The sequence below is a fragment of the Copadichromis virginalis genome, linkage group LG17 (genome assembly GCF_057382275.1).
Source record: "Copadichromis virginalis isolate Kocher_CV1m ecotype Utaka linkage group LG17, C_Virginalis_male_GT1.1, whole genome shotgun sequence".
NCBI classification, from domain to species: Eukaryota; Metazoa; Chordata; class Actinopteri; order Cichliformes; family Cichlidae; genus Copadichromis; species Copadichromis virginalis.
Genome location: NC_140634.1, coordinates 37936956 through 37956715, shown reverse-complemented (window position 1 = coordinate 37956715; position 19760 = coordinate 37936956). Strand labels below are relative to the sequence as shown.

At 41.6% G+C, this 19760-nt stretch overlaps 1 protein-coding gene across 2 annotated transcripts in view; it reads left to right on the top strand.

The window, feature by feature from the left end:
• The window catches only part of LOC146689891 (chemokine-like protein TAFA-2), a 102986-nt gene extending 88079 nt beyond the window's left edge, over positions 1 to 14907 (top strand). For both annotated transcript variants that reach the window (XM_085437835.1, XM_085437834.1), the window contains exons 4-6: positions 2614 to 2738; positions 3315 to 3371; positions 13980 to 14907. In XM_085437835.1, the coding sequence (XP_085293961.1) occupies positions 2614 to 2738; positions 3315 to 3344 (155 nt within the window). In that variant the 3' untranslated portion in view covers positions 3345 to 3371; positions 13980 to 14907. The remainder of the gene's footprint in view (positions 1 to 2613; positions 2739 to 3314; positions 3372 to 13979) is intronic.
• Positions 14908 to 19760: the final 4853 nt, after the last annotated feature.

The window sequence follows — 19760 nt, the reverse complement described above, 5'->3', positions numbered from 1 at the left end:
AATGAATGTGACGCTGTCCAATGCAGACTGTAAAGTCGATGACCCAGAAGGTCTCTTAGCATGCTAATGTGTCAGCTGAAGTGGCTGCTTCTCTTTGGTTTGAAAAGCACGGATTTCTGGCTAAACTCTGGACCCAGTCGTGTTTGACCTATTCCTTGACATTTTAGTATTGACATTTTCTGCAAATTAGAGCTGTGAGCCACTGGCCTCAGTTTAAAGCTCCATGGGTGATCTCAGAGAAGAATGATCAGCACTTAACCTTTTAATTATTCTTTCTTCCTCAATCAGGGATTACCTTTAGCTGCACTCAGTGTGAGACAATCTCCACTTTATATGAAGATAAATGAACCTGCAGACATCTGAGAAAACTTGAAGAGATCTGAAGGTGTAATTTTAGAGAGGCAGCTACAAAAGATACCCGAAAACTTTACTGAATGGATTTTGTACTACCATATTGTTGTATAGCCACTTAACAAAACAGGCTTTTACATCTTTGCCTTGATAATCTGATAATGGGCGATTATCAAGGCTTTGCAGTGTCTGCAGTGCTTGCTGGTGTTCACTGTGTTGCCAGTTTTGGACCCAGATTACTCCGCGAGGCTCCTGACTATGGTAGCCGTAGTGCTCCGACAATCCATCAAGCGGTGCAGCTTCGTATCTTACCAAAGTCATACTAAAACATTTTTTGACAGATTTTGAGCGCCGTGTACATCATAAAAGCAGTTCGAGATCAGTAATCACATCCAGAATTCCTACAAAAGACGCACCGGATTATAAGGTGCACTCGATTTTTGTGAAAATTAAAGGATTTGAAGTCAGATCTGCGTGTCTCCAGTGTGATCATTTATGAGTATAAACCCAAGGTCAGTGCATTGATTCAAAGGCATTTTTATGGCTACACTAAAACAATCAAGGAAAAATAAAGCATAACTTTAATTCTTTTTCCCAGATGTTTTCACTCTGAGCTGCCCTCGTGCCTTCACGGCATCATTACCTGTTAAGTGAGATGTATCCCATACACTTTTGGTATGTTTGTTCATCAATACTCCCATTTCATTTCATGAGAAACCTTTGTGGCTTTTTAATAGCTGCTGTTACACAACCACCATCTGCTTGCAGTTGACCTGATGCACTTTTTACACCACACTGCTGCCATAACCCCAGCTGTGTAATTCAAATTGATTCCCTCATGTCATAACTTCTCCATTCTCTGCAATTTAATGGAGTGAGGCTCCAGCGGTATATGTGGATTATAATACCCATTCTCTTCATTAGGAAGTACACTAACAGCAGTGAAGGGGGTTGTGGAACGTGGATAATGACCTCTGTAATAAGCCAAATTTAAATAATGTCTTGTAGAACTCAGCATTAGCGGTTTAATGCTCACTGTTGCAGAGGCAGATGAGTTGGTGTTCTCAATGCAACTCAGTGATTTCCATTTACATGACTGAAGTCACATCTGTTCGTAGTTCCTGTCCCACCCTTACACGTGGATCAGATTTGTCACAAGATTGTTTGAATACCTGAAATAGAGGTGAGTGTTGCCAGTCAAAAAGCAAATCTTACATCATTTAAGACAGCTGTCGGAAGGTGACATGGCTTGCTGAGAGACAGGTATGATGATTTGATTTATATCCGATGGGAAGCTTCATCTCAGGCTCATAACGTTGTGTGGAAATGTTCTTGAGACCTAAACAAAAACGGTGTCGAAATGAAATTGCAAAATAAAATGCAAATGACTTTTAATATAAAAACAAAACATTTATGAATTCTAAATGTGTGATGGTAAACATGGTTTTCTTCTTTATTAGTTAGCAATATTCAACAAAGAATCACCTACTTTAGGTTTGAGTACATTGTGGCAGACATGTTTGTGACACGGCTGCAGGAGAAGCCGATGCAGCTCATCACACCGCCCTGCATAAATAGTACTGGGTCCTGAGTGTGTGGTTGTTGTGGGTGATGTGTGCAGCTGGCAGCGGGAGAGCTGCAGCTGAGTGTGTGAAATAATAATAAAGTATGCTGAAAATGATGGAAATGTGGCGAGTCTGCCGTGGATTTATTACAAGCATTTTTTTTTAACCTTATTTTGACATGTTAAACCAACTGTCTGACTAATCAACAAAACCACTGCGAGCTAGTGGTTGACAAATGGCCCAACAGGTCTGTGTGTGACTGAGGTCTTTGTCAACAGAAAGATAACCAACCATGAACATCTGAAGAGTGTGTGCAGTGGCAAATCTTTATAAATGCAAAATAAATTAAGAGAAGAGTTTGCCTTACACTCATAATCCATTACAGCCATCTTGTTCCTGGTTATTTGTTACCTGTTTGTGTTTGACTTTTAGTGGGATTGTTGATTATATCCATCTATAAATATATTAACTACTCTTTTTTAAAACAGTATGCTAAGTTAGCAAATCTGCAGGGACACAATGTCAGTGAAATGTGAAATGAGCTCTGGATTAGCAGCTAAACCAACTTTATCATTCAAAAGTGAAAAAAAGAAATAAGCACGACAGTCTAGTCCTTTATCAGTATTTCCTAACCATAATACTGTGAACAAAGAGATTTCCACCTATTTGTTCTTTGACCTTTATGTCTTTTTGTTAGCGTCAATAGTGGAACAGAAGTGGTGGTGTCAGATGCATCCGTGCCTTGATGGGGAGGAATGCAAAGTTCTTCCTGATCTGAAAGGTTGGAGCTGTGCTACAGGAAACAAGATCAAAACCACTAAGGTAAGGTTAACCCACAAGTCTTCACTGGTGCCACATCCAAACCTGTTGAATCTGACCTAACCCACTTCAGCTCTACAAGGTCAACAGGCTGCGGCTTCTATTACCGTCGTCTCTTCTGCCTTTACCTAAAAACTGATGTTTGCAGTCGGTGCTTGGACCCCCTGGGGCCTGTAATCAATGGGCTGCCATGTCTCCTTAGCACTTTCAGGCCACTTCAAGCACCCAAACTGGCCAATTACTCACTCCAATTACCTGCTTTTAACGTTGTAACGTGATGCCCGTATCCTTCACTGTGTTATGATGACCCGTAGACTTCAGTTCTGCCTCTCTCCATGTACTTAATTATTTAAACTGCCTGCACCACACCTGCCGGGAGCCGGGAGCCTGGAGCCTGGGGCTATTGATTAAGGGATTTGTTGAGACCTCAAAATGGGATTATTTTATATTATATATATACATACATCTTTGTAATCATTTTTTGCTTTTAGTGGTCCAGGCTTCTGAGATGAGTGATATCTGGGAACAGATTGAGGTAATTATCACGTGGTGACTGTATTTTCTTTTGTTGTTTGACAGATTTCTGCTGACAGAGACCAGCTTTGGTAACGTCAGATGCTTCACAGCGGCGTCCAGGTGATAAATCTGTTATTGTTCTCCTTATTATATTTGATGTTTCAAACATTTACTTGTCTCAATTCATTAGAATCCTCACTTTCATTTTGAACATAAAGAATTTTCAAAGATGGCTCATTTTTACGTTATAGTCAAATTATATTATTAAGTACATCTCTCCCAGTAACGTAACCACACTAGAGAGTTGAATGAGAAGAGGTTTATGATCCAAACACACAACAACAACCTGTTCAAAGCATCAGCATTTCCCAGCGGATTTATCTTGCACACCTTTGAACTCAGTCAGAGAAACAAGTTTCTTAAGTTTCAGATCTTTCTGCAGGCTGCTTAAAGCAGCGGGGGGTCACGCTTTCTTCTTCACCTTTGCTTAGCTTTTCGGGAAAACAGCACAACATAAACTAGGAACTCAGCTATTCTGACCTGTATGGTTGTATCATAAATGCATCGAATGCACCCCAGAAGCACCTCGAGAGTTCAAAATATAAACCACGCAGCGACGGGCTACCACAAAGCTCGGAACCCAGTGGGGAATAGAGTCGGTTTGGAGCACGTCTCAGCAAGAAAAACAGTGTCTGACATGTAAATATGCTGAGACGCAACAATGACTTTTGCACATTTAGAGCCCCAAATGGCAGCAAGAGGTAACAGTTTAAACTGTATCTTTTATACAGATAAACACAGACATCCTCAAAGGTGACAGCAGTAACCTGCGCTGCCTGCGATGCGTTATACCGCAGGGATGAGAGGGAAAAAAAACCTCTAATGTGGGCTAGTGCCGCTTTTTTATTACACTGTTTATAGTTCTCTTATAATTTTATATTTTTAAACCTCTGCTCATCCTCCACATACTCGATTCACGATTCAATTTGAACAGATGAAAAAGTCTACAGCATCTCACGCTGAGGAGAATCATTACTCTGGGAGATTTGTGTTTTGTTCTTGAAGTCGTTGTAGGACTTTTGTCATGTAATCTACCAAATGACACTGATTGTAAGTTATTGTAGAAAAATGGCAGAGAAAGTAAAAGAAAGAGAAATAAACACCTTCTGGATTGCTCCTAGGATATGCTCAGGCAAATGTTATTGTACAGTACTTTTAGACTCCTTTATTTGTTCATCTATCATCCGTCTGCTTATGATCACTCATTTATGGATTGAGTTAATGGTAATTCACTTCTCTTCTTAAGGTATAGACTACATTACTTTCAGCTCAGGGTAGAAGTAGGACACCATCTCTTTGCTCTGTTGTTCAGTGGATGTGCGTATGGAGAATAGTGCCATGTTACCTGAAGGATTTGATAAAGTTGGGGGGAAAAAGTCCACCTTTACTGCTTCCATAGGAATTAAGAGTACAAGTACCAGCCAGGTGATGTTAATTAAATGCACTTGATTAATTGATCATCTGCAAGTGTGAGGACCTCTATAACAGAACCATATTTGGTACCTTGTTGGTCTATTAACGTGGATGTGAATGCTCCAATCGTCCGAGGAGTGGACACACCAGCAAATTCACACCAAGGTCAGACTGTGCAGTGTTTAGAGAAGCAGCAACATCTCAGACTCTGAGTTAGCATATTAAAGGTTTATTTAATGACAGTACAATTAGGAAAAGACTTAATGAGCATGGCTTGTTTGGAAGTGTTGCCAGGAGAAAGCCTCTTGTCTCTAAAAAGAACATGGCAGCACAGCTTATGTTTGAACAAACCACAAGACCTCTGCATCAATGTCCTTTGAACAGACGAGACCAAAGTGCAGCTGTTTGCCCATAATGCACAGCGGCACATCTGGTGTAAACCAAACACTGCATATCAGCACAAACACCTCATATGAACTATCGAGCACGGTGGTGGTGCTGTTATGATTTGTGCTCGTTGTCTTGGACAGCTTGCTGTGATTTAATGGGCCATGTTCTGCTCTGTATACCAAAATATTTTAGAGCAAAATGTGAGTAAAGCTTGGCTAAAACTGACTGAAATGCTGTGGTGGAACCTTCAGAGAGTTGTACATAAATGAATGGATGCAAACCTCAATGAAATGAAGCAACACTGTAAAGAAGAGCCTCCCACAATGATGTGAGAGGCTCATGAAACCATACAGGAAACAGTTACTTCAAGCTATTACTGCTAAAGGTGGTTCTACAAGCTGCTAAATGATAGGGAGGACTTAGTTTTTTACAGGACTGCACACAGTCATGTGAAAACTTTCTTTTTCACAACTCGACATAGTCATTTGCACTGGAAAGAGCTTTTTCTGGTATAATAAAAGCACCCATTGCCTTGCATTCTTCTGGGAGAAACTCATGGCACTAAACTGCTCTTTTAATTGGAAGAAATTAAAAGTGGGAATATATCAGCTAGCTCACCTTTATCATCAGGAAATAACTAATGCTCCCATACAGAGAGAGGCAGAGACATTTCTTTAAACTGATCACTCAGCATTGCCCTCGATCTCTCACAGTCACCATCTTTGGGTCTCAGCTGCTGGTGCTAAAAAGCTGCATGCTTTGAAGTAGACTACACTACAATACATCACATGACCTTAATAGAAAGCAGAAGGTCTGTAGTTTTGATGGTATTTCAAATGATTTGGGGATTTCTAAATATCCTGATATACCAGGCATATACCATAATATTGTCAGAGTGCTTGAGCCTATTTGTTTTTGCCTGTGGATCTGACTATGATAAAGAGTAAAACACAGTGAATCGTTATATGCTGATATTTCCATTGCTATGCTGCCACTGAGATAAAGTGATGTTTTTTTTAAGTGAAACTTCGAGGCCTGCTTAGATTTCAGAGCCATTACATTTCAGAGCGTGAAAAATTGCTATGACAGTCATGAACGTCACCCCGAGTCCTTGAAATCTTAAAACCCTGAGCTACATCATTTTGTAAGGAATGATAATAATAACTAGCGGGACCAATAACTACAAAGCAAACAATGTAACTGTGAGAGCTGAGCTGCAGATCAATACTTGTTTTCACTCACTGATCTTTGGTTAGCTGCAAACACTGTTTTGAAAAGAGCTCATCATTTCTGTGCTCTAACACTTTTAACTATGTGACTTTTTTTTCAGCTGTGGCTGAAAATGCAAGCCATCCTAACCCTTTTTTGTTTTTTAAATATTGCTGCTTCAAAATTTAAATGTAAATTTTTAAGAGGACAACAAGATTTTTAAAGACATCAGCTGCACAGAGTTGGATACAAACGGAGCCCACCCTGAGGTACAATCCTCCCCCCCCTGATAAGAGCCTGTTTTTTCCTTACCTGTGTTGCAAACCAGGTTTTAATATCATTAACGCCTTGAAAAGTGAATACTGAAAGTTTTCTTCTTCTCCCACCCTGCTACATCCTTGATACTAATCTGCTATGCTTCTACCATTTAAATAAGCGCAGAGTAGCACCACACCTATAAATTTCCCAGAAGAACAGTGACTACGAGTTTTGATTTGTGGCAGAAATTGCCCAATAGTCCAGAGCGTGAAACTTAATTTGGAGAAAGGTGGCTCTGTGGTGCCACCACTTTCAGTTTCTGCTGATTTTACAGGCTGATTCACACATTAAAATCACTCCCTGTTCATCTTTAAAATGGCCATCCTGCGAAAACCCCGGTCATGGTAGTTAGAACACAAAACATATTGCAGGAAAGGACACTGCAGTGTTCCAATTACACAGCTAAATGACACAAACATGAGCCCTGTACCTGCTGTGTTAAGACTTTGAGCCAGCCTTTCTTCATGAGCTGAATAGAAATGAAGCTTTTGCCAGTTAAATTAGCACTTGCCAGCCACCAATTAAATTAACACAATACTCAGGGAAGACTTGGTTTTTCCTCTTAGGATTTTCGGCGGTGTTTGAGACACTCAAATCCTGGTAATGATCCACCTCCTGAGTTGAAACGCAGCGTAGATCCATCTCTGAAGACAGTTTCTCTCCTGATAAGAAATGACTTTGCTCTTTGTCATTTCAGCCTGAAATTATTCTCAAATTAGTACCACATTAATCACAATGACAGCCCTGAATATAAATGGCTCTATAAAAAAGAGGGAAGAATTTATCTCAAGCTTGTTCAGCGACCAGCAAAGTGGTGCAACCACCTGAACTTATGGAAACTCTTCACTCTCTGCTTGATGTGATTATGCTGGTTTTCTTGTCAAGTGGTGGCCTGATGGTTCTTGGATTGTTTTCCTTTCCTGCATAATTGTGGATGATTAAAATAAAACTATGCATCGCCATGCTGCTCTGCCCAATTCTTCATCAAACAGACCATTTGTGAATTAATCTAACCAGGCTGTCAGAGCTGTCTGTTTCCTGTCAGAAGTTCAGCATCAATAATGGGGGCCTTACAAGTCCGCCAATGGCTTCCTTCAGTTCGTCAAACCTACGTGGCGCCTGACAGGCGGTTGGAATTGATAGGGGACGTCGTTATGAAGGTTGTTATGCTAGGCTCCTCGAGTCTTTTCCAGAATGTACTTTTAGAGGAGCAGAGGAGCTGCCAGTCAGCTGCCGAGCTTCATGACAGGCAATTTAATCTCAAGGAGAATGGAGGTCTTTGCAGTATGTCACAGCGGAGAACTCGGAAACAACCCACCAGCATCTTATTTCCTCATGTTGCACTGTATGTACAGCACTGTGATAACAATTTATGCAGATACAAAAGGCTGTTAGTTTTTAGGAACAGGAAGAAGACTAATCTGAAAGAGCTCCAGATGTGTTTCACATCAGCAGGAGTTGCTGCACAGAGTTTTGAACCACTGGCAGAAGTGGCTGCCAACTGCTACTAACAACTGCAGCAAGTATCCAGTATTTTTATATAACACTACATCTCATCCATCTGCTTCTCAGGGTTGCTGGAGCCTATCCCAGCTGTCATAGGGCAAGAGGCGGGGTACACCCTGCGCAGGTCACCAGTCTGTCGCAGGGCTAACACACAGAGACAGACAACCATTCACACTCACATTCACTCCTATGGGCAATTTGGATTAATCAATTAACCTATCCCCACAAACTGCATGTCTTTGGACGGTGGGAGGAAGCCGGAGTACCCGGAGGGAACCCACGCAAACATGGGGAGAACATGCAAACTCCACACAGATAGACCCCGGCCTGATGGTGGAATTGAACTCAGGACCTTCTTGCTGCAACAGTGCTAACCACCATACTGCCCACTACACCACCACTACATCTAATGTTATGTTAAATGCTTGCTCTTCTTCATGAAAGGGGAATACCAGCCAACTTGGTCCAGTGTGCACTACACTCAGTTTGAATGTTGTGGTGATTATATTGTAGCTCTCATATAGCCTTGAAAATCTCTGGCTCTATACAGACCAGTTTTTTAGTCCTACCAGTTTAATCTTTCATTATATAGTAAATGCATAAAAAGCACACAGACCTTATGCTCATTTATTGTACAGGAATAATTTAAAGAGTTTTCACATTTCATAGCACAAGTAGGTAAAGGGATTTTAGACCAAATGTTATTACCTCCACCAAGGAGGTTATGTTTTTGGTAGGATTTGCATGCCTGTCATTCTGTATGTAAACATGATAGCCTGAAAAATTTTGAATAAATTCTGAGGGGTGTAGAAGGGGGTCATGCTAGGCAAAACTACTACTAAATTTTACCTTACATCCATCACGGTCTTCAAGGTCAACTTTAAGTGATGAAGCATGAACCCTGCTTCCGAGTCCAAATTACTCTGCGTTTATTAAGGCTGTTGTGCTTTTAACATTTTTAATGTTTTCTTTCTTAATCTATTCAATCTGAACAAGCCCCTAAAAACATTCAGTGATCACTGCCGGCCTCTCTCGCTTTTTATTACCACTGTTCATTTTAAAGCTCAGTTTTCAAAACCTTACCATGTAATTATGTAGCTGTACATGGTAGCTAGCCACCATGTAACACATCATTATATACCAGCTAGCCCGACTTCAGTAAACCTAGAAACGTCACTGCTGTTTAGTTTTCTGTCTTCACGTAGCAGAGCTGTACGATTGAATTTTTCAGAAATCTCTCCGTCAGAACATGCTATGTCATGTTTAGGTGGAAACTAGCGAGCTAACTTCCTGCTAACTTCTAACTCTGGATGTTAAACTTAATTGTTACACCTGGTAAAGCAGCAACGCTGATCATTTTATTACAGATGAAAGAATTTAGACAGTTTTTAACTCTCAGTGATGCTACAGTGTTCATTTGACTTTGGGACCTGAAGCGGAGTTTGACAAAAATTGACAAAAAGCCTTGAAAAAAGTCCATAGAAATACTTGTTGGGTTAATTGTTGGCTGTGAATTAGCTTTAGATGTGGATGTGAGAGGTTGGGGTCGTTTTGACCCACCTCTTGCGCTATAGCATGTGGAATAAGCTCCAAACCTGTGACCTAAGCACTAGATAGACTTAATATAATTCATTTATAGATGGTCCGACACTCCCCAGTTAACAGTTAGATAGTAGATAGCTATCACATGATTGCATTATTATTGTTTGACTACTGCTCAGCCTAAGCAGTGGTAATATTTTAAAGATAATTTCTAATTTTTAATATAAGGCTACTGTTAAGCATTTTATTGGCCTATTTTTAAACTAATTACACAAAAAAAAAGCTAAAAAAAACTAACAAAGAAGTTAATAAAGGAAACAGGACTAAAAGAAAATGTAAATACTTAAAGCATTTTACCTGTTTAGCTGATATCTGTCCACTTATGCCCACTAATTAATTACCTTAAGCTGAATCATCCATTGCTATAGGTGAATGCAATTAAATGTGACTGTGTTCTCTAGCTGGAGGTGGAAGATAAACTCCCCACTCCTTTCTGTCTCACACACTGTGTTTTTACAGAAGTGAAGAGCGGCTACCTAATCCTTGGCACCTATTCTGTCTGTGACACACAATTAGAGCTATAGCAAATCAAATCAAATCAAATCAAATCACTTTTTATTGTCACATCACATGTGCAGGCACACTGGCACAGCACATGCGAGTGAAATTCTTGTGTGCGAGCCCCACAAGCAACAGAGATGTGCAAACACAACAACACAAACGAGCAAAATACAAGAATGGCCAACCTGAAACTAATAAATATATGTACAATATATAATAGTGTATGCATTTCTGGATGTGTATACTAAATATTTTCCTACGTGTGTGTGTGTGTGTGTGTGTGTGTGTGTGTGTGTGTGTATACACATTTTTACAAATTAAATAGTAAAAAAATAAAATAAAATAATAATAATAATAATAAAATATATAAAATATACAGAGTTGAATATGTGCAAAACAAGTGGCATTTATATACAGTGTGGAGTGCATAATGTTGAAGTTCCAGTAGTGAAGCTGAGGTGTCTATGACGTGTTCAGCAGTCTGATGGCCTGATGGAAGAAGCTGTCTCTCAGTCTGCTGGTACGGGACCGGATGCTGCAGAACCTCCTTCCTGAGGGAAGCAGTCTGAACAGTTTATGGCTGGGGTGACTGGAGTCCTTGATGATCCTCCCCGCTTTCCTCAGGCAGCGCTTCCTGTAGATGTCTTGGAGGGAGGGAAGCTCACCTCCAATTATCCGTTCAGAGCACCGCACTACTCGCTGGAGAGCTTTGCAGTTGTAGGCGGTGCTGTTGCCATACCAGGTGGTGATGCATCCAGTGAGGATGCTCTCAATGGCACAGTGATAGAAGGTCCTGAGGATGCGGGGGCTCATGCCGAATCTTTTCAGTCTCCTGAGAAAGAAGAGGCGCTGCTGGGCCTTCTTCACTGTTTTGTTTGTGTGTACTGACCACGTAAGATCCTCAGCCAGGTGTACGCCAAGGAACCGGAAGCTGCTCACTCTCTCCACAGCAGCGCCGTTGATGGTGATGGGGGTGTGTACTTCTCTGCACCTCCGGAAGTCCACTATCAACTCCTTTGTCTTTGCGACGTTGAGGGTGGGATGGTTGTCTTGACACCAGTGGGTCAGGGCGCTGACCTCCTCCCTGTAAGCCGTCTCATCACCGTTGGTGATAAGACCCACCACTGTAGTGTCGTCCGCAAACTTCACAATGATGTTGGAGCTGTTAGTGGCTGTGCAGTCGTAGGTGTAGAGTGAGTACAGGAGAGGGCTCAGTACACACCCCTGTGGAGCACCAGTGTTCAGTGTGATGGGGGATGAGGTGATGCTGCCCAGTCTGACCACCTGGCGTCTGTCAGACAGGAAGCTAAGGATCCAGCTGCAGAGGGAGCTGCTCAGTCCTAGATCCTGCAGTTTCCTGTCCAGCTTCGAGGGAACGATGGTATTGAATGCTGAGCTGTAATCTACAAACAGCATCCTCACATACGTGTCTCTCTTCTCCAGGTGTGACAGGGCAGTGTGTAGTGTCAGGGCTATGGCATCATCAGTGGACCTGTTGTGGCGGTATGCAAACTGTAGAGGGTCCAGTGAGTCGGGTAGTGCAGAGCAGATGAAGTCCCTGACCAGCTTCTCGAAGCATTTGCTTACGATGGGGGTCAGGGCTACAGGTCGCCAGTCGTTCAATGAGGAGATGGTGGAGGATTTGGGTACAGGGACGATGGTGGCCATTTTGAAGCAGGCTGGGACTACAGACAGAGAGAGGGAAAGGTTGAAGATGTGCGTGAACACTCCAGCCAGCTGAGCCGCGCATGACCTGAGGACGCGGCCGGGAATCCCGTCCGGACCAGTAGCTTTGCGTGCGTTCACCTTCCTGAAGCACTTCCGCACATCCTCCTCAGACACAGTGTGCGCACTGACGTCATCCGCGGTGCGCACACTGTCCGGTCTCATGGTGTTCGCTGTGTCGAATCTAGCGTAGAATACGTTTAGATCCTCACACAGAGAGGCCGTGGTCTGCGGTGTGCTGGTTTTCCCTCTAAAGTCTGTGATCGTGTTTAGTTCCTGCCACATACTCCGAGGGTTGTCAAACTGTTGCTCCACCCTGTCCCTGTACTCACGTTTGGCTGCTTTGATCGTCTTCCGGAGTTGGTAATGTGCGTGTTTGTAGTCCGATGTGTTCGCGGAGGCAAAGGCGGTGTTCCGTGCCGCGCGAACATCTCCGTTAATCCAGGGTTTTTGATTTGGGAAGGATTTGACTGTTCTGGATGGGACGACATAGCAACGGGATGTCGCCATATTATTCAGCTGCAATGTTTCGCCCGACCTTGCTGATCTCAGTCACTGAGTCTCACAAGTTTTCTTGCAGAAACCCAGCTAGACGGTTAGCACATGGCAAAGATTAGCATCAACAACTTTCCAGTCTAGAAGAAACAATCCCACTCTCTGAAGCAGTGGAAAGCTACTGTTACCATTCTTACTTTGAAAACCAGGCATGATTTCTTTCTGAGGGTATCTACTTTGGTGGTAAGAGTTACTAGGTGCTTCAGCCACTGGTATCCACCCAATTCACTTGAGCACATGTCCATCCACATTTGCCTTTCGATGGCCATTTCAAAAGGACATAACATCATGCTGATAAACAATATTTACCGTTAGCTTAATTCTTTTTTCACCTTTTATGTCTCTTGTTGCAACCTTAATTGTACAGACCCCTGGATTATCCATGTGTTTATGGAGACATTCTTTTGTGCACTGGTGCACAGTCATGTTGGAACAGGAAGGGGCCATCCCCAAACTGTTCCTGAAGCATTAGGAGTTTGTTTCACTGGAACCAAAGGGCCGAGCCCAACTCCTGAAAAACAACCCCACACCATAATCCCCCTCCACCAAACTTTACACTTGGCACAATGCAGTCACACAACGGTCATTCGACTGGCAACCACCAAACCCAGACTCGTCCATCAGATTGCCAGACGGAGAAGCATGATTCGTCATAGAGAACACAGCCCTGCTGCTCTTGAGTCTAGATGCAGTTTGCATTGTGCTTGCTTGTTAAGCTTCCTGCTTTCTCTCTGTTTTGTTGCTATGTTAAAAAGCAGCTTCTGTCAGGTTTGAAAAAAATGTTTTGCTTGTGTCCATTTAGCAAGTTCAGCAATCATGATGATTGGGTCATTTTTAGAGCCTGCCTCAAGTGGCTAATGTAGGTACTACAATTTTTGGCACTTCCACCCTAGAGGCTGTTACTTGGATGGTGCTGAATGTGCCAGGGTTCTAGTCCTATAAATCATATAACAGGTTATGTCATAGCTACACAGCAATGTCTTGATGCATCTGGACGTAGCATTTCTCCAGATGAACAGAATCAACCTACACAGCGATGTTCTTGTGGGGCTTTCAGACCATTTTAAACATTTTTCTTGTGAAGATGAAATCTGTTTCCTCACAGTGTCAAACATCAAAAGTAAGCAGCAAGAATGGAAAAATCAGGGCTTCGAGATTTGAATAATGCATCTGATTCTGTTGTTGCTTTGCCAACATCTTTGACATGTCAATCAGCGTAGGCAGGAGCATTCGGTTGATAAAGTTTAGTTTTATAACTGGTGGCTATGCTTTTCAGTTCTGTGCAGTTCCATTTTTTTTCCTCTTGTGACCTCAGACAATTATATACTGTATGTCTATATATATAAAAAATAATGTTATGTTCTGTAACTCTTTCATAGGTGATGTTTTGATGATTCTGCAGCTGTCCTGGCTCTGACTTTGTTTCATTAGGTTTCTCTTCTGATTTAGGTTGAACCAACAGTTCTGGCCCGCGGGATCATCAAAGGAGAAGAGAGTAATGCAAAGGACCTTTCTGTAAATAGAGACATCCTTTCTTCTGGAGTGCAGTTAAACTTTGGAAAACTTTGAATGCTTCTTCCTGAACTCTATGGACATCAAAAAGAGGAGCAGATCCCATTAAAAGTACTGATCATTCAGCGTTCCTTTTCAAAGGACTCCGTATGACTAGCCTTACCGGACAACAGGATTTAATCTGACATTGTGCTGCTTGTAGTAGAATACAACGGTGAACTTTGCCTATATGTTATTTATAGAGTAATACCTCGTTCACAGGTGCATCACATGTTGTCCAGGGTGAACAGCAGGTCAGTATGTCGTATAAGCATTGCAAATATCGAACACAAAATGCATCGTGGCTTTCTTCTCTAACAGAGTGTACTTTGAAAAGTTTAATATGGGTTAAATATATTTAAATGGGGTGGTTTTCATAGAGATACACAGCCACAATCAAGAGGAATTCAACCCAAACGCTAAAACAAGGACATGTTACATGAAACCAGCACTTTAAAAAAAAATGGCACCAACTGGTCAAACCTACCAGCTGTTACCAGACAGCAAGAGGAAACCATGTGTGGTCTGAAGGTCCTCTGAAAATCATCCTGTCATTTCAAGCCACTTTTATCAGTTTAAAATATATTGTTTATTATTATCATTATTATTATTAGTATTAATCTTTTTTGGAATATGGCTCGGGAGTTCGAATTTTTGACAAGAGTTTAGTGTAAATTAAACAGCATCTGACAGCAGCGGTCCTGAAGCTGTTTTCAACTAGTTACTCAAGTATGATTTTCTGATCACCTTTTAGTAGGTATCGCTGACACTTCCATTGTCTGTGTAAGTGATGACATCAGTAATAAACTATGGTTGTGTAACTAAAGCCACGTGTCTTTGAACCATCTGTATGTGACAGTGACTGAAAGGCTCCACAGTGTAGTGGCTTACACATTCACCTATCAGGTCTCTGGGAAGAGACACAAAGCTCTTTGGGGTTGGATCATGAGGGGCACCTGGTGTTATGGCAGCTCCTTAAACATGGCAGTCCCCTTTCTGGACTTTGGAGATTTTATGATTTTTTTTTATATGATGTTTTCTAAAACTGTGTCCCTATCTCTTCTGAATAAACCGGCACAGAATTTCATACAAACATTCGTGGATCCCACAAAATGTTAAAGGTAAAGTGTGTTAAATGTCACCAGTAGAGGTCAGTAATTGCAGATTGCAGTCAACTCAATTCTGTTTTCTTACCCCTACTTATTCAAATGCACAATCCGAGCTACAGTGGCCGCTGTAGGACGAAACAACTTGGGTTCATGACAGCCTAGACTGAGTCTGCTGTTTACTTCACCTGTCAGGATCTGTCCACATCTATTGGACTGATGGCCTCCTGATGGCCTATGTAGATGAGTCCGTAAAGCAAACGTCTGTCAGATGACAGTGAGGTGAATTGTTGGTGATAGCCTGAACTTTGCTGGTGTTGTTTGCTGTTAGCCGGCAACTTTCTTTGAAGTGGATTTAACAAGGTTGGACTCTTAGTTAATAAATTAATATGATATTAGAATCAAACTGTTTATCGGAGGCATAACATTAGCTGGCATAATATTAGCTTATAACCAGATGTTGTTGTTTAGCCAGCTGGTTGTCAGCTGTCCCGAAATGGGAGGGTTCCAACTTTAGCTCGATAGATAGATGTTGAATGGTCATATATAGTTTGAAATAACTTTTTGTGACCTCAGAATTAAAGCTAACATATAAGGTACACTAAATACACTTTACCAGTTAATTATTTATGTACTGCGTGCAACTGGTTTCTTAACATGTACATAAAACATGATTATGCAGAATGGAAATCCTCATCCTGGCTACTATATTCAACATGGCAGCTACTTCTATGTTTTTAAATTTATGAGAATGCATCAGTTGGTTGGAAGACCAGATTACATGATCAGTGTATATTTATGATTACAAAATTCTCATTTCTGTTAAACAACCTACATAAAAAATAATTTTTCACGTACCTTTAAAGATTTTTCTTCTAGTGTCACCATGATGTTACCATTTGTGTCTAGAGATGAAATGTTTTAACAACTGTTTGCTGTGGAAAAGTGGAATTCGGTGCAGACACTCACTATCTTTGCAGACTGCAGTGAAACCACTCTAGCTGAAGTGCAGAATTTTTGTGTGGAAATTCCTGCAGACTCTTCTTTCAGCTTCTAAATTAAAATGGTAAAATGGCGTTTGCACTCATGATAATGTCAGGGGAAGTAGACCATTCACAGATGTCCTTTCTTACATTCACACACATACTACTAGAAGTACTCTGTTCATACTTATGTGAAGCTACAGTCTCCTCCTCCAGTCTCTCTTATCCTCCTGCTCCTGAAAAAACAAAACAAAACAAAGCGAAGCATCCACCCTTCTCTTGCCCGCTGGGTGAATTGTCTATTGGCATTTACTAATCCTAAAGTTGATGCAGTCTTTGTCTCAGTATCAAGTCAGTCAAAACTTTCAGTCCGTCCATCACAGTCCAGTCACATGCATACATCCATACACATTCATACCAGAAGTTGCTGATAATGGAGTCTCACGCGCAACCTATTCGAGTTTTTTTTTTTTGTTTGTTTTTTTTTTTTCTCCATACAGGTGACCCAGGAGTTCTTTTTTTTTTTCTCTCTCTTCCCCCCCCTTCTCACCGTCTCTTCTCCCCTTTGGTTTTCTTTCTTTCTCTCCCCCTCTTTCTCTCATTCATTCCCCCTGTCCTATTTATTAAAAAAAAAAAAAAAAAAAATGACAAAGGATGAACTGAAGCTCTGCCATCACGTAATGTCGCATACTGCTGTTTCTGATGTCATTTAGAAAAAAAAAAAAAAAAAAAAGGAAAACAATTCCTTTTTGTTTTTTGGACCAGATTGACTCGGTGCAATCCTTTTAGACTCAGAACTTCTCAGTGTTCCCTATAAGTGAATTTCTCCCAAGCCAATTACAATCATGGAGAAACACACTTTGCAACTGTTTACAGTAATAATATTTCATAGCGCTTTAAATCTCAATCTTTCAGGCCTGGTTTAAAGAGCTGATTGTTAAATCATGAACTCACAAAATATCACCATATCACCACCGGTGGATCACACCTCTCAGATGTTTTTTCTCCAGTGCACTGTAACAAAAACGAAAACAGACGTAACCAACAAAACACTACTAACAATAACACAAACTAGGGCCCGTTGCAGACATGTCCAAGCATAAAACTATCCTCTCTCGCTTACGAGAAAGAACACAAGCCAAAGCTCACTGATAAAATCAAGCTAGCGCTAAGCAAAACCAAACAATCAACCAGAAATTCACAGGAACATTTTGCTTCCTGCCGGGACAATATTGTGTGGAAATGAGAACCTCAGGTGCCGTAACACCTTTTGTTCCTCCTTGAATTAAAACTCAATCACAGAAAATGCCGTACTCCAACCTAACCTTACACTATTAATTCATCAATTTCACTCTGTGCCACTGTTCCTCATCAGGGCTGTGTGGAGCACAGCAAAGAATTCAGTCAAGGCCTTGAGCCATAAACAGACATCACGCACAGACATTGTTTTCATAACCAAACCGTTTTAGACCTTATTAACTTTACATAAATGCCTTCTAGGTGACATATAACACATTGTAAGTAATCAATGGTAATCAATGGCTCCTCATAAAATTATGTATTGGGATGTTTGTGTGCAGTATTTTGCATATCAGCATAAGCAAAGCCTTCTTCATTGCATGAGCGTGTATGTGTGTGCGCGTGTGGATCACTCTTCATTGCACAAGCGTGTGCATGTGTATGTGTGTGCATCACTTCTCAGTGAATCAGCATTCCCGTGTGCGTGTGTGTGTGCGTGTGTGTGTGTGTGTCATTTCTCACTCACTCAACGAGTGCACGTGTTCATGTGTGTATTTCACTTCATTCTGAATCTGTGTGTTTGGAGATGTGTGTGTGTGTGTGTGTGTGTGTGTGTGTGTGTGTGTGTGTGTGTGTGTGTGTGTGTCATTTCTCACTCACTCAACGAGTGCGCGTGTTCATGTGTGTATTTCACTTCATTCTGAATCTGTGTGTTTGGAGACGTGTGTGTGTGTGTGTGTGTGTGTGTTTGTTTCTCTTCATTCTGAGTCAGTGCATGTAGATGTGTGTGTTTGTGTGGGTGTTTGTGTTCATCACTTTCCTGTTCTGGTGTTCTGGGTAAACCACGGCCTGAAGCATGCCCTGGGGTCCTGCCCCCCCTCCTTTTCAGTTCGTTTGCGACCATTGCTGCTGCTGCTCAAAGTTCAGTCCGTCCTGGTTCTGACCCCAATTGGGGCAGTCCTTTCTCCAGTGTCCATGCTCACCGCAGGTGAAACCTGCATCTTCTTCTGTGTTTTTTGTCCATTCTGAGGTGCCTTCTGTCCTCAGTTACTCCTCCTGTCTCGGTCACGCCCTTTTTGCTGCCCGATCATCCGTGTTGGTCCATCACTGTCCTGCACAGTGTAAATGCAAAGTTATCAAGGTCAGCATTCTTTTGCTCGGCCTTACTTTTTCATTCGGGCTTGGCGGGCGTCTCGTCACAGCTGAGCTCTGTCAGCTGACGTAGTCTGGGAATTTTCCCCCGTGTAGTGAAACGGGCCTTAGGTTTAGTGCTCTCCGTCTCTGCTGCATGAGATCACATTCCTGCAGCTCTGTTGACATTCTCAGGTCGTTGTTGTGGGTCCAGCTGTTGCAGCATTTGGTCAGTGTCACGTATGGGGGAGAGCAGGAGTCCAGTCAGCCTCGGCTTTCAGGGCCGGCAAAGCAGCCTGTAATTAAATATGTATAGAAAAAAACAAAAACAAAACAAAAAACAAAAACAAACAAAAAACAAAAACAAACGAACAGGAAAATGTTGTTGTGTTGGCTGTGTTATTCAGAGGGGAGACAACGGGGCCAGGCCCTGTGTCAGCCTTCTCTCCCCCTTTTTTTGTTTTTTCTCTCCCGATATAATCAACTCCTAACCCACCAAGTTGACAGGACAACATGCACCTGTTAAAATTCTTAAGATCATGTTTAAAAGCCCAAAAAGGAACTTTCTTTCATTCAGTAATCACTTTTATTAATCAATCAACAGAAAACATGTCACAATTTGAATCTTTTAACCACTAAATTTGTTGTGTCTTGCCTGGTTGGTTAGACCAGTGTCCCCTTTTTTTTTTTTTTTTTTAAGTTAAATTGTCCTGCAACCCAGAGGGTTTCTTTGTCAGTAATGTATAGACTTCATCATTTAAGTATGTTAAATTTTTCTTTAACTTTGCTGGAAAATCTTCACATGTTCATGAGTGTAAGCTGTTTCTTCATTGCGTGTGTGTGCATTTGTAGGCAGGCAGGTTAATTTTATCTTTTTCTCAAACTAGGCGTTACCTTAAAAGGAGCCTTTCTCTCAGATTTCTCTGCTTGTGTGTGTTTTTGTTTCACCTTTTTGTTGTGATGCTCCGGACGCCTTCCCAACCTCCACAAGTCCGTTGGCCCCAATTTTATGTGTTAAAACTTCTCTTAATTTCTCCTCTAATTCTCTCCTTGCTGCTGTCTGTTTCACAGCTGCTGATTCGTGCTGGGTGTGGTTCCCATTACCTATAATTTTGCTTCGGCCGCTGTGCTTGTGGGGGCAGTTGGTCCAGGTCCGTAGCCTCCTGTATTAACACACTAAGAGATTTATTTAATTTCATTTTCATCACTGTTAAACAGAT